The sequence below is a fragment of the Mytilus californianus genome, unplaced genomic scaffold, assembly GCF_021869535.1.
Source record: "Mytilus californianus isolate M0D057914Y unplaced genomic scaffold, xbMytCali1.0.p SCAF_4, whole genome shotgun sequence".
Lineage (NCBI taxonomy): Eukaryota > Metazoa > Mollusca > Bivalvia > Mytilida > Mytilidae > Mytilus > Mytilus californianus.
This window is the reverse complement of record NW_026262690.1, coordinates 90,181,887-90,196,080: the sequence shown is the minus strand read 5'-3', so window position 1 is coordinate 90,196,080 and position 14,194 is coordinate 90,181,887. Positions and strand designations below refer to the sequence as shown.

The 14,194-nt window shown below is 33.0% G+C and overlaps 1 protein-coding gene across 2 annotated transcripts in view; it reads right to left on the bottom strand.

Moving 5' to 3' along the window:
- LOC127698785 (YLP motif-containing protein 1-like) overlaps positions 1–12,995 on the bottom strand; it is a 49,736-nt gene extending 36,741 nt beyond the window's left edge. For both annotated transcript variants that reach the window (XM_052202447.1, XM_052202448.1), the window contains exons 1-3: positions 12,683–12,995; positions 7,606–7,789; positions 1,378–1,494 (exon numbers count right to left, since the gene is read on the bottom strand). In XM_052202447.1, the coding sequence (XP_052058407.1) occupies positions 1,378–1,494; positions 7,606–7,789; positions 12,683–12,934 (553 nt within the window). In that variant the 5' untranslated portion in view covers positions 12,935–12,995. The remainder of the gene's footprint in view (positions 1–1,377; positions 1,495–7,605; positions 7,790–12,682) is intronic.
- Positions 12,996–14,194: the final 1,199 nt, after the last annotated feature.

Below are 14,194 nucleotides of genomic sequence, written 5' to 3'. Positions count from 1 at the left end.
TATATATGACTACCCAACTTTTTTTTATATTGATCAGTGGAGAACCTACTTAAAAACAGAATAAACCAAGGATCCTGAAATTTGTTCACACAATTTCAGTCATTTTGAGATGACTGGGCCCTTTTTCTATTCAATAAAAATTTGAACTTTTAAATTGGAATGGCCGATTGTCTTTGATGAAAATTTATTAGAAAATGATAAATATCTTGTCAAGGAACAGAATTTCATAATAATATAAGTATGAGCTTGATCACTACTGTCAAGTATGTCTGAGAACAGGTAAAAAGTGATTAGCCATCATAAGCAGATATCTCCTGGAGGCATTAATAGGATACATCTGGAATACCATACTATACCTGAGTGGCAGTTTATTACCGGAAAAACATTGCAAAACAACAATAAGAGAAAAATACTGATTAAAAAACCTTGATCTCATTAAAATAACTAAAATTATTTCTATGAAAAATGTTTCAAGACTTAATCCTAATCTGAAATTTTGGTCAAAAAGGTAACTTTCAGTCTAGGTCATGTCTGACAAATATGACTGTTCCAAAACCCTTTGTATGTACCTGTTGTTCTTTTCACAAACAATATTGTGTTTAAAACTGAATGTAGGTACTACTGAAATGTTCAGGAACTCAAAGCTTTCTTTCTTGTAAGATCTTTTTGTGAAGTTGATCACTGATGGCTAATTATACAGTAGAAGTTCCTTCAGGAAATAATGTGTATGGAAAAGTTTTAGATGTATCTGCTGTTTTTAAATGGTGATGCACAGAGTTTTTGAGAGAAAAAAAAAGAACCATAAAATTTGTATACTTTATTTTTTTCGTATAAGTAAAAGGAGATCCCACTAAAATGAACAAATACTGGACATGCTGGATGTGAACAGGAATTCCTTTCAGAAAATAATTTTCCAGCAATCCATTTCCAAGAAGAGTTAAAAGAACCAATATTAATACTCTTCCACAGAAGTTAAGTCACTCGTTGAAGTATTTTCATGGGATTTTTTAAAAATTAGTATGTACTAGTATACCAATCAAATCAACAGTGAAAACAGCTTAAATTAAAAGAGAATAATTATAGGCCGTACGGGTTTTTCTCATTGTTGAAGGCTGTACGGTTGCCTATAATTGCTTACATCAACTTCATTAGAACTTTGGTGGATAGTTGTCTCATTGGCAATCATACCACATCTCCTTATCTTTATATAAACTTGAAGTGAACAAATAGATATAGCAGTGACACATAAATTCATTACAAAAAGAGCTGAAGGGCAAATATTATAAACAATTGCCTTATTCAAAAAATAACTTGTTGGTTCATGAGAAAGATTTTTTTCATTAGTCATTTGAAAGAGTGGCAAAATGAAATAAATACTTTGATTTTGATTTTTCCAGTCTTCATACTGCTGTTTCCATTGACTGTACTGTTGCTCAAACTCTGCTTCTTCTTTCTGTAACGCTTCAAACTGTACTTTTGCATCTTCCCCTGTAACTATAAAAACATTTGTATTAACCTTTTTTAAAACCTAAAAATGATTTTCTGTGTCACTCAGTACTGCCTTCAATAAACTGTTGACACATAGCATGTCTTGCTTGTGTATTTTTGATATTTTACCACAAACAGTATGGATATAAAATTATTTATTTTGTAAATATATTTCCTTTCTCTATTTGAACTGTACATGTATACCTAACAACAAAATTCTTTTCATTAACCTGTGTTTAAAGTAATTGTAAAGTAGTTGTCGTTTGTTGATGTGGTTCATAAGTGTTTCTCGTTTCTCGTTTTTTTATATAGATTAGACCGTTGGTTTTCCCTTTTAAATGGTTTTACACTAGTAGTTTTTGGGGCCCTTTCTAGCATGCTGTTCGGTGTGAGCCAAGGCTCCGTGTTGAAGACCGTACTTTGATCTATAATGGTTTACTTTTATAAATTTTGACTTGGATGGAGAGTTGTCTCATTGGCACTCATACCACATCTTCTTATATCCATATATGTCAATGACACAGCAGCTCATTGACAAACAACACAAATAACCAAAAGAAATCTGCATGCATCCAGTACCTTGTCAATCTATATCAATTACACATAAAACACTTCAACAACTTGCATGCAAAATTGGACCATTTGGATCTGCTTACCCTTACCTGAGATCACCCTGAGTTTTTGGTGGGGTTTGTGTTGCTCAGTCTTTAGTTTTCTATGTTGTGTTTTGTGTATTATTGTTTGTCTGTTGGTTTTTTCTTTTTTAGCCATGGCGTTGTCAGTTTATTTTCGACTGATGAAATTGAATGTCCCTCTGGTATCTTTTGCCTCACTTTTAAAGCTATTTTCCTAACTTAATCTCCCCAACTTCATTAATTATATATCTTGTTAAAAAAATTGCTTTTTAAAATTATTGCCTAAAATTGTGAGTCTTCTTCATCAGTCAGGGATATAACTCTTATAGGGTTATTAGAGAAAATATCTTGCATGTTTTATTACAGATACTTTTATCTTTTACTGTTGTCTACTCTTTATTCCTTATACATGTTAAATTTTCTTAATCTGTAGTAACATGTTTGTTATTTGTTAAATAAATCATAAATATTTCAATTTTTAGTGGGCACTTGGGAATTCTTGAAACTTTGTGCAGAAACTAAATATATAGCCTTGAAAACTAATTTTCGATTTAAATTAATACATTTTTCATCAATCATGGTAATTCAATGGGACAAGGCTTTTAAGGGATAAACTTAGCTGTAATAACAAGGCTTAGTTATTAAAGCCATGTAACTTATTATATGAGACACTTGGGAATTTCTGGGAAGCTTGCGCAGAACCTCATTACATGCTCTGATCATTATTTCTTACGATAAATTAAAATACATTGTGATTAAGTATGATGTATGTCTGAATAAAGGCTTTGAAGTGATGTAGAGAAGAGTAATAACACACTTTAGTTATTACAGGCTTATTTTTTCTGTAATTTTTTTCTGTAATAACATAGGTGTACTATGCATGATTGGCAAACTATGAACTGTTATATCTTTCAATAGTTAAGAATACATAAAGACAATAAAAATATCAATAGAACTTGTATACATTCTAACAAAACAAATGATGTTTACTGGCCCTTTGAAACATGTAACATACATTTGTTATCACAGTTCTCTGATTTTTTATTCCACAATAATAAATGTATGTTATTTTTCTCTAATAACCCTATAGTTATATCCTTGACTGTTCATTATGTTCAAATAAATGTCACTATTGCATTATTTGTGTTGTTAGGTTGCTATGAGTATTGTCATGTAAGTCATTGACATTAACCCCAGTTATATCAAGAAAGAATTGGGATGTTAAATACATTGCCCTGTGTAGGGGTTGTGACATGATCGCTTCAAATTTTTAATAAGATCTGGCAATAACTGTGTCACAGTTTAATAGGTAATTTGTGGTTATGCAAAATTTCTGTTCCCCCCCCCCCCCCGACATGTTTTTAATAATCACCGTTTTTTATTTCTCTCATCTAATATCTGTATGAAATATTTGACTCAATATATATATATATATGTGCAATTCATTTCAAGTAGGCTGTAATAATTGCATTTTTTTCCATGTCTCTGTCCATATCATAAACTTTGAATCATACAATGGCTTGTTTTCGTGACTATTTTTAAATATCAAATCAAATCAAATCAAATATTTTATTGTCGTATAAACTTTACAGTTTGTGACCAACATGTATTAACACAATAAACATATACAATGTATACATACATATCAAACAAACACAATATAAACAGCATCAAAATTTATAAAAACAAACAAGCTGTTAAGAGTCCCCTGCCCTCAGTTCTAATGACTTTTTCAAGAAGGATCCTAACTTACTTGTTTGTAAAGGCATTGATGGATTTAGTAAATAATGAATTTTTTCTTCTTCATTTAAATTATTAAAGTTATTATTTTCAGTACATATGTGTTCAAAAAAGGCATTTCTTAGTGTTTTATTATAATCACAATAGAGTAAAAAATGTTTCTCATCCTCTAATATTTTACATTTATGACAAAGTCGTTCCTCTCTTGGGATTTTAAAATATCTCCCCTTTTCAATTGAGAGGGAGTGTAATTAAATTTACATGTACATTGGTTAAATTTTTGGGGTACAAGTTCAAGAGTGGTTAAATTTTCCAAAATTTAGAAACCAAGAAAGGCCAAAAAAATCCTATTTTCACAAAATTATATTATTTGAAAATTTTGGTATTTTCAAACATTTAATTACTCCCTAGTTTCTACATCTTTCATGACCTTATTATGTTAAAACATAATTCTATTGTCTTCCGCTTTTCTAAAACACAAATGGTTAGCTTCAGAAAAATTTCAAATAATCATATGACACAACATCAAATGCTCTTTTTCAGGCAGATGACAGACATTTAAATCACTATACATGTAAACGTTTAAACCAACTGCATTTTTATGCACCTGTCCTAAAGTCAGAAGCCTCTTATTCAGTGGTTGTCGTTTGTTGGTGTGGTTCATAGGTGTTTTTTGTTTTTTATATAGATTAGACCGTTGGTTTTCCAGTTTGAATTGTTTTACACTTGTCATTTTGGGGCCCTTTATAGTTTGCTGTTCGGTGTGAGCCAAGGGTCCGTTTTGAACGCTGTAATTTGACCTATAATAGTTAACTTTTTATACATTGTGACTTGGATGGAGAGTTGTCTCATTGGCACTCATACCACATCTTCTTATTTACATAATTTATATACATACATATCAAATTATGTTTTAAAAAGTCTTCTTAATAATTTAATAAAATGCTTCGCTGGGGCGCAGCTTGATACGACCGCAGAGGTCGAACCCTGAACAGTTGGGGCAAGTATGGACACAACATTCAAGCTTGATACAGCTCTGAATTTGGATTGTTATTAAATATTTGACACAGCATAGGTTTCTGACACAGAAAGAATGTGGTCTAAGAACTTGAATTTTTTTAATTTACCTATTATGGTCCAATGTCCAAAATCAAAAAACATGGTTAGATTCAGCATATCAAAGAACCCCATATATTCAATTTTTGTTAAAATCAAACAAAGTTTAATTTTGGACCCCAACTTGGACAAACTTGAAAACTGGGCCCATAATAAAAAATCTAAACATATGTTTAGATTCAGCATATCAAAGAACCCCAAGAAATCAATTTTTGCTAAAATCAAACTAAGTTTAATTTTGGACCCTTTGGACCTTAATGTAGACCAATTTAAAAAACGGGACTTAAAATTAAAAATCTAAATACACGGTTAGATTTGGAATATCAAAGAACCCCAATAATTCAATTTTTCATGAAATCAAACAAAGTTTAATTTTGGACCCTTTTGACCTCAATATGAACCAATTTGATAGCGGGGCCCACAAATAAAAAATCTAAATTCATGGTTAGATTCAGCATATCAAAAAACCCCATATATTCAATTTTTGTTGAAATCAAAAAAAGTTTAATTTTGGACCCCAACTTGGACCAACTTGAAAACTGGGCCCATAATCAAAAATCTAAACAAATGTTTAGATTCAGCATATCAAAGAACCCCAAGAATTCAATTTTTGTTAAAATCAAACTAAGTTTAATTTTGGACCCTTTGGACCTCAATGAAGACCAATTTAAAAAACTGGACCCAAATTAAACATCTAAAAACACCGTTAGATTTGGCATATCAAAGAACCCCAATAATTCAATTTTTGATGAAATCAAACAAAGTTTAATTTTGGACCCTTTTGACCTCAATATGAACCAATTTGATAGCGGGGCCTACAAATAAAAAATCTAAATACATGGTTAGATTCAGCATATCAAAGAACCCCATATATTCAATTTTTGTTGAAATCAAACAAAGTTTAAATACTAGACCCTATCTTGGACCAACTTGAAAACTGGGCCCATAATCAAAAATCTAAACACATGTTTAGATTCAGCATATCAAAGAACCCCAAGAATTCAATTTTTGTTAAAATCAAACTAAGTTTAATTTTGGACCCTTTGGACCTTAATGTAGACCAATTTAAAAAACAGGACCCAAAATTAAAAATCTAAATACACGGTTAGATTTGGAATATCAAAGAGCCCCAATAATTCAATTTTAGATGAAATCAAACAAAGTTTAATTTTGGACCCTTTTGACCTCAATATGAACCAATTTGATAACGGGGTCCACAAATAAAAAATCTAAATACATGGTTAGATTCAGCATATCAAAGAACCCCATATATTCAATTTTTGTTGAAATCAAACAAAGTTTAATTTTGGACCCCAATTTGGACCAACTTGAAAACTGGGCCAAAAATCAAAAATCTAAATACATGTTTAGATTCAGCATATCAAAGAACCTCATATATTCAATTTTTGCTAAAATCAAACAAAGTTTAATTTTGGACCCTTTGGACCTTAATGTAGACTATTTTGAAAACTGGACCCAAAATTAAAAATCTAAATACACTGTTAGATTCGGCATAACAAATAAATAAATGTGATCAAAGATTTTACAAATCTAATGCGCCATACTGTGCAATTAAAGATTACTTCTTGAAATTTTTCAATATTTGAAATTTGAAAAAAAAATAATATTTGAAGAATAATTCTTTTTAATTTCTGAAATCTGAAATGAGAAAAAATTGACCCCCCCACAATTTCTTTTTATCCCCCACCCCCCTTTTTCCCCCAAAAAATTCTTTCCCTCAAGATATGGTCATAATCTCAATTCAAATTTCCAATGGAGTTGGCAACCATAATTACCCATTTAATTTTACCATAGTGCTAACTTAATCTATTTTATAATAGAATTAAAAATATAGTGTCAAATCTTTCATATGGATTTTTTTGTAAAATAAAATGATGCAACATTTGCAGATATTTTTACTGGTCTTCCTTTATAAATATGCATTTCTTTAAACATAATTTAAAAGCAGTGTAAGGGAAGTAACCAAAATGTTGTATTTGGATTACCTCCCTTACATTGTTTTAAATTATCTTTATTGTTCATTAACCATTACTTTATACATAATTTAAAAGCAGTGTAAGGGAGATAATTTCAATGATGTATTTGATTTATCTCCCTTACACTGCTTTAAATTATGTTTTGTACTAAAGTATTTGTCCATTAACCAGGACAACCTTGTTTTTCCCCCTTTTTTGCCCCTAATTCCTAAACGGTTTGAGCCATAACCCCCCAAAGCAAATCCTAACCATCCCTTTGTGGTATGGAAACTTGTAGTATAATTTCAGAGAGATCCATACACTGTTCCACAGTTATTGTCTGGAAACTAGAAAATGCTTATTTTTGGCCCCTTTTTGGCCCCTAATTCCTAAACTGTTGGTACCATAACCCCCAAAATCAATCCCAACCTTCCTTTTGTGGTATTTAACCTTATGGTAAAATTTCAAAAAGATCCATTCACTTAAACTAAAGTTAGAGTGCGAAAACCAATGTGTATTCGGACGACGACGCAGGACGACGACGACGACGCCGGACGACGACGACGACGACGACGACGACGCCAACGTCATACCAATATACGACCACAAAAATTTTTTTGCGGTCGTATAAAAAGGATTGTTTTATTTACCAGGAGCAGCAATCTGTGGTTGCTGATATTGTTGAGTATAGTCAGGCCATTGTTGCTGTGGTTGACCTTGTTGTTGAGGCCACTGTTGTGGCCATTGTTGAGTGTGCTGCCACTGAGCTGCCTGTTGTTGTAAATCTGTTAATTTCTTTTGTTCTTCTGTTGTGACTGGTTTTAGTTCTTCTTGCTGAAAGAAAGATTTTAAATACTAAGGTCTTTTCCATTTGAGAACAATGAATCAAAACATAAGACTTTGAATGTAATTATATATACCGTCCCCCGGTAGGTGTAATTATTAATTTTTGTTTTTCCAATTATTGGTGCAAGAAATTCCTGATGATGATGGATTCACAAAAATACATATTTGTGTAAATAATAAAAAATTCTCCTTTGTTTAACTAGTACTACTATGTCTACAACTACTGAATTGTTTTATGAACATAATCCGCCTAATATTGAATATTTATGTTTTAGCAATGGTCAAGCAAGTCTGCACTAAATTACTACTAGTCCGATTATCAACATTCCAACATCTTATTTATGTGTCTAAACAAAGTTTTACAAATATACAATTCCAAATAGAATTTTACTTGTCTGGGGCATCAGACAAGTGGCTAACGGTGCAGATTGAAGCAAAAGGTCAGGATTATTGTGTACCGGTACATATTTCATGGTTTCTCTGTTGGAGTGTTTTGAAAATTGGACACAAACTGACCTTAAATCTCCCACAGGCAAAATTGACCTTTGAATGGTTTTGACTATCTTCGATAACCTAGGCATTACTTATGAAGTAAGGACCAAAAGTAGCAAAAAATGTATGATTTGCTCTTTACTACCTGAACTTAACATGCTTTAGGTGACCTATAGTTGTTAACTTCTCTATCATTTGGTCTCTGGTGGAGAGTTGTCTTATTGGCAATTATACCACATCTTCTTATTTTTATTTCCTATCGAAGGTCTGTGGTTTTCTCCAGGCAATCCGGCTCCATCGAAACCAATAAAAACTGGCCGCCACGAAATAGCCCAAAAGCAGTGCTTAAATGTGGCGTTAAAACACCAAAAATCAAAATCTTATTTTTATATTTAGATAAATATCCCACTTTTTTTTATTATTTTATATTTAACAGGTTTCTTTGATTCTATACATGAGAAATCATCAAATCTCTCTATACATTTGTAATTTGATTTAGAATTTAATTTCAATTATAGGGTGGCAGCTTTTCACAATTCCCGTATTAATTCAAAAAAGGAAATGTCGGGATCTGAATCTAATCTCAGCTTCTGCAGCTTTCTTCAGAGACAAGAACCTGCAGGTACAATTAAAAACAAATTTTCAAGGCTCATCACGAAAGTGTACCTGTATATATTTTATAATTTAACATTGCACTCACTGAGCTTTCAAAGGGTGATGATGGATAAGTATCAAGTGGCAAATATTACATGCATATCAGGATAAGAATATCTTATTGTGTTTAGAACACTGTTTTACACAAGACTAGCACACAGAGACAGATTTTTAATGTGCTACTTCACAATGTTATAGTATCCAAGAATACATGTCAACCGACCAGACACATTATTCAAACCTGTGCCAACCTCCATTTAAGTTGACACTTAAGATTAGTGTGTAACAGATCATTGGAAACAAGGACTAATTGGTTGCTCAAGGTTCATTAATATGTACTGTAAATTCAGAAATTATTGCGATGTTTTTATTATTGCGAAAAATGCGACAGGGTTATAATCGCAATAATTTAAACTCGCATTTTGAAATGTTTGATATGAATTAAACAGGATTTTTCTCAATATCGCAAAAATTAAAATCGCATTTTAGTCTTAAATGACAAAATCGCAATAATAAATGCACGCAATAATTTCTGAATTTACAGTAATCCATTTGCATCTCTTCAATTTATGATTTGTATTTTTGATGCTTTGAAAACTATTTTTTCGTTTGGGCTTGTATTATATTTGCCTTCGGGTTTATATAATCCGTTCATCCTATTTCGACTCTTCAAAATTCAAGAGTCTATCTTAAATTGAGGTAAATTTTATGGCCTTCCAAATACTGTTTCGATTCCTAACATCACTGAAAAGACATTAATTGTCGAAATGCGGATATATCATATAGTGTACCAATTTTTGCACCTCATGTTTGCGGTATACCATCATTTCCACAAGTTTATTGTTTTCTGTTTGGTATTAAATTAATAATTAAGATCCATTTTGTTACATCTGGTGATCCATTTATTTTGCAATCGCCGTGGCAGTCAGCAGGGTTTAAGAACATCCATTCTTCGACCTGCTAGTCAAATGCATTTTGTTAAAATATACTTTTTCACTTATTTGTTCTTTTGGAAAATGTTGTTTGTGCTGTATTTAGACCCCTCTACCAAGAAATTTGTTTTGCATGCACACATATAAAAATTGCGGTTTTTATCCAACGCAATCATAGGTTTAAACGTTGTTTTCAATTTAGACTTGTATATAATGATGTATATATAATGATAAACCAGAAGTATTCATTTGTAATTTTTCCTGTGTTGATAAAAGTCTAGTATGTCAATTGAACATAAGATAAAAATAAAATTACCTGAGGCAGTTCTATTTAATTTTGAATTACTAAGCATGCTAAGAACTTGCAACAAAAGCACAGACAATAAAGGCTATTATGATGGTATTCTAATTTTCAACAGCCATCCAGACCGCATACATTTCTTAAATCTGGATGGATGGCTGTTTAACATCCAGTGGCAAGTTGAATACATATTAAGGATGAGAACATTATAATATGATATGAATATAAATCTTGCTTTGTACTAGACCAACAGGCTGAGCCTGATTTTTAACTTGCTACTTCACAAGGTAACGTACAGTCTGCAGGAAGACATGTCCCCTTACCCGGACACATTATTCCGACAAGCCTTTGCTCTTACTCCTAAATGCTGTGTGCTTCTCAGAGAAGTAGCAAATACTGATTTTCAATTCTTCGGATATCACCCAGCTGGGGTTTAAAATCAAACCCATGACTTCCCGCACCCAAGGCAAGCAAGCTCCCAATAGACCACTGAGGCCGTTCCTTTAAACACAATGCATAATCAGGCAGTCTTCACCCTCAAACACAGGCCAACCAGACAGGCTTGTAAATATGCTGTTATGCCTATAAAAAATCATCTTTACAGGCCAATAGAATCAACTAAAATTTTCGTATAAATCAGCTTCGGGCCTGTAGATTCAAAAGTTTATTGGAAGACTGATCCAGAATAAAATAAATGGGGAATGTGTCCATGGGACACAGATGATGCCCCCGCTTGCATATCATATAAAGTTATAAAGGGACATAACTGAAGAACGGTAAGTTTCATAACATTCGGTTAACATGGTTAAGGCTAACTTAAGTTAGAGAACGGAAACGAAAAATTCAGCAATTTTTCCATTTGTAAAGGGGAATAACTCTAGAATGATTAAAGTGATGCAACCAAAATTCAAACTTGTTTTGTGGTAATTAATAAGAATTGTGTATTAGTTTCATAAAATTTGGTTGAGGCAAACTAAAGTTAGAGAACGGAAACAAAAAATTCAGCAATTTTTCGATTTGTAAAGGGGCATACCTCTAGAACCTTTAAAGTGACGCCAACAAAATTCAAACTTGATCTGTGTTTTGTGGTAATAAGCATTTTTTATAAGTTTCATAACATTTGGTTTGGGCAAACTAAAGTTAGAGAAAGGAAACCAACTTTGGGACGTACGGACAGACAAGGGTAACACTGAATGCCCCCTCCGCTACGGCGGGGGCATAAAAAATTTAATTACAGTAAGTTGATACCTGATTGGGGTACAAAAGCCTTTCATTGGGTCTTTGATCCCAAACTGCAAACAAGAAAACCTTTAGTCCACATACTCATATAACTGTTATAAATTATATAAAGTTCAGTACATAAAATTAAGAATGGAAACAGGGAATGTGTCAAAGAGACAACAACCCAACCAAAGAGCAGAAAACATCCCAAGGCCACCAAAGGCCAAAAAAAAATATATGTGTGGTTCCAGTTACCCGACCAAACCTAGTTTAAACCCCCCGACCCTAGAACTTTTTTTTCAATTCTGTAAAATAAATTTTGAAAGATCCCATTTTGTGGAATGTGAATTTCAATAATTAAATTTACAGATTTCTGTCATCTGAATTTCCATTAGGATTATCCACCACAGCTAAAAATGCAACAAAATTAATTTTACGACCAAACATATAAATAAATTGGGAATGTATCCATGGGACACAGATGATGCCCCATTGTGTATGAGCATGATAAGTTTCGTAACATTCAGTTGATGCTAACTTAAGTAAGAGAACGGAAACAAAAAATTTGTAAAGGGGCATAACTCTGGAATGGTAAAAGTGATGCCACCAAAATTCAAACTTGATCTGTGTTTTGTGGTAATAAGCAATGTGTATAAGTTTTATGACATTTGGTGGAGGCTAACTAAAGTAAGAGAACGGAAACCAATTTCGGGACCTGCGGACAGACAGATGAAGAGACGGACAAGGGTAAAACTCAAATGGCGAACTTCCAGTTGTGGCTAGTATAATACAGGAATCTGACTCGGGGAACATGATTTTTTACCAGATTTTGACAATCCCCTCCTAAAAAAATGCTGACCTACCGACCCTATCTTTTTTGAGGATGCAACTGAAACCACACATATATTTTTTATTTGGCCAAAGGGTCTTCAACACAACCAGAAAATCCCGCACCCAGAGGCAGGCTTCAGCTTGACCCTTAACAAAAATGTATACTAGTTCAGCGAAAATGGATGTCTCACTAAACTCCGAAATATATTAATGAACCGAAATTAAAAGTACAAACAAAGTCCAGAGGTTCCTGACTTGGGATAGGCGCAAAAAATGCAGCGAGGTTAAACATGAATTGTAAGATCTCAACCCACCCCCAATACCTCTAGCTAATGTAGAATTAACAAACTCACAGCAATAATTTATACAGTTATAACTTTATATATATACACACACATGTATAATTTTCATAAAATAGATTGTCAAGATGTATTTGACCGAGACGGTTACCTTCTCTTCCTCTGCTGGTGGTTGTGGTGGTGGTTCTGGAGGCAATGGTGGCTTCTCCTCTGACGGGGGTGGTGGGGCTGCTTCTGGCAGAGGTGGCATGCTAGTTGGGACTGGTGGCTGAACGACGCCGGCTGGATTTTGTATTGGATTTTGCTGTTGGTAGTACCACTGGTACATTTGCTGTTGATATTGGTTATACTGCATTTGTTGGGCGGGAACAGCCGCTCCCATTTGTTGCCAGTTTGGATACATTTTGAGGTTTTGAGCTTTGTTTTAAAATCGAAACAAGCGTGGAATGGCGTCGCATACACTATCAAATTATCGGCCTTGAATCATATTTTTTTTCCTTGGTGCAAATAAATACCACAAAGACAATGCACGTTAGAACAAGAAAGTACCATTATAAAAAAGATAGTATATTCAATAACATGGATAATTCCAACTTCATTTAAGACAAAAGGTAATCATTACTCCTTACTGAAAGTGTAAAGCTGTTTGATAAAACTTAATATAACTACAAATAACTCTGCTGCCTTGATAAACTAAAATGTTTTCAACAAAGACATATTTCTTTTAAAGCTTAAATATTAAACAGAGACATTATATATATTATGTTTCTGTATATAATGTATGACTTTGAACATTCTTAAGTGTGATCAATGAAATAAGTAGAAGGAAATAGTTTGAAATAAATGAGAACAAGTAATGCAGTTCTGCCAACTTTTAATAATGAGGGGCCTGATGGGGGGTCTCATCACGATTCACAAGTTAATTTTTTTGTCAATCACGATTCACAGAAAATAAATTTCCATGATCACGGATCACGAAAATATAAAAGAAAAAAAAATCTGTAGAAAAACGGATCACGATAGTGAAAATGCGCCGATCACGAAGAACGAAAATAACCCATCAGGCCCCTCAATAATGCAAATGCGTGAGATTTGGCCAAAATCTTAAGATCAAAGAGAAAAAACAATAGATCAAAGGAAAATGCCGCCAAATAAGCATGAAAATGCGTGAGTCTCACGCTAAATAGCGTGAGACTTGGCAGCCCTGGTAATGGTAATTTAATGGACATTTTAATGGTATATATTTTGATGGTAAAACCATTTCTTTTATTTAAGGTAAGGGTAGCTACATGTAGTCTTTTCAATAACTGATTGGGATTCCATCGTTGATATATTCTATCTTGTCAGGGGCGGATCCAGGATTTTAGGTTAGGGGGGCGCAAACTAAATTTTTTTGAGGTAAAATTATCGAAAATATTCTTTACGCTGATGACAACCCAGCATGCTTTGCAAATTTTAGGGGGGGCGCACGCCCGCCACACCCCTGCCTGAATCTGCCCCTGCTTGTTGGGTCTAACTTTGATGTTTTTTCTGTTATACAAAACTGTTTTATTGTTCAATGGTTCATTGAAACAGGCCACACCTAAGTCTTGCTTTTACTTTCTTGAAGAGAGAGAAATCGAGAAAACTTATGTTAAAATTGTGATTTTTTTTTTTAGTAAAA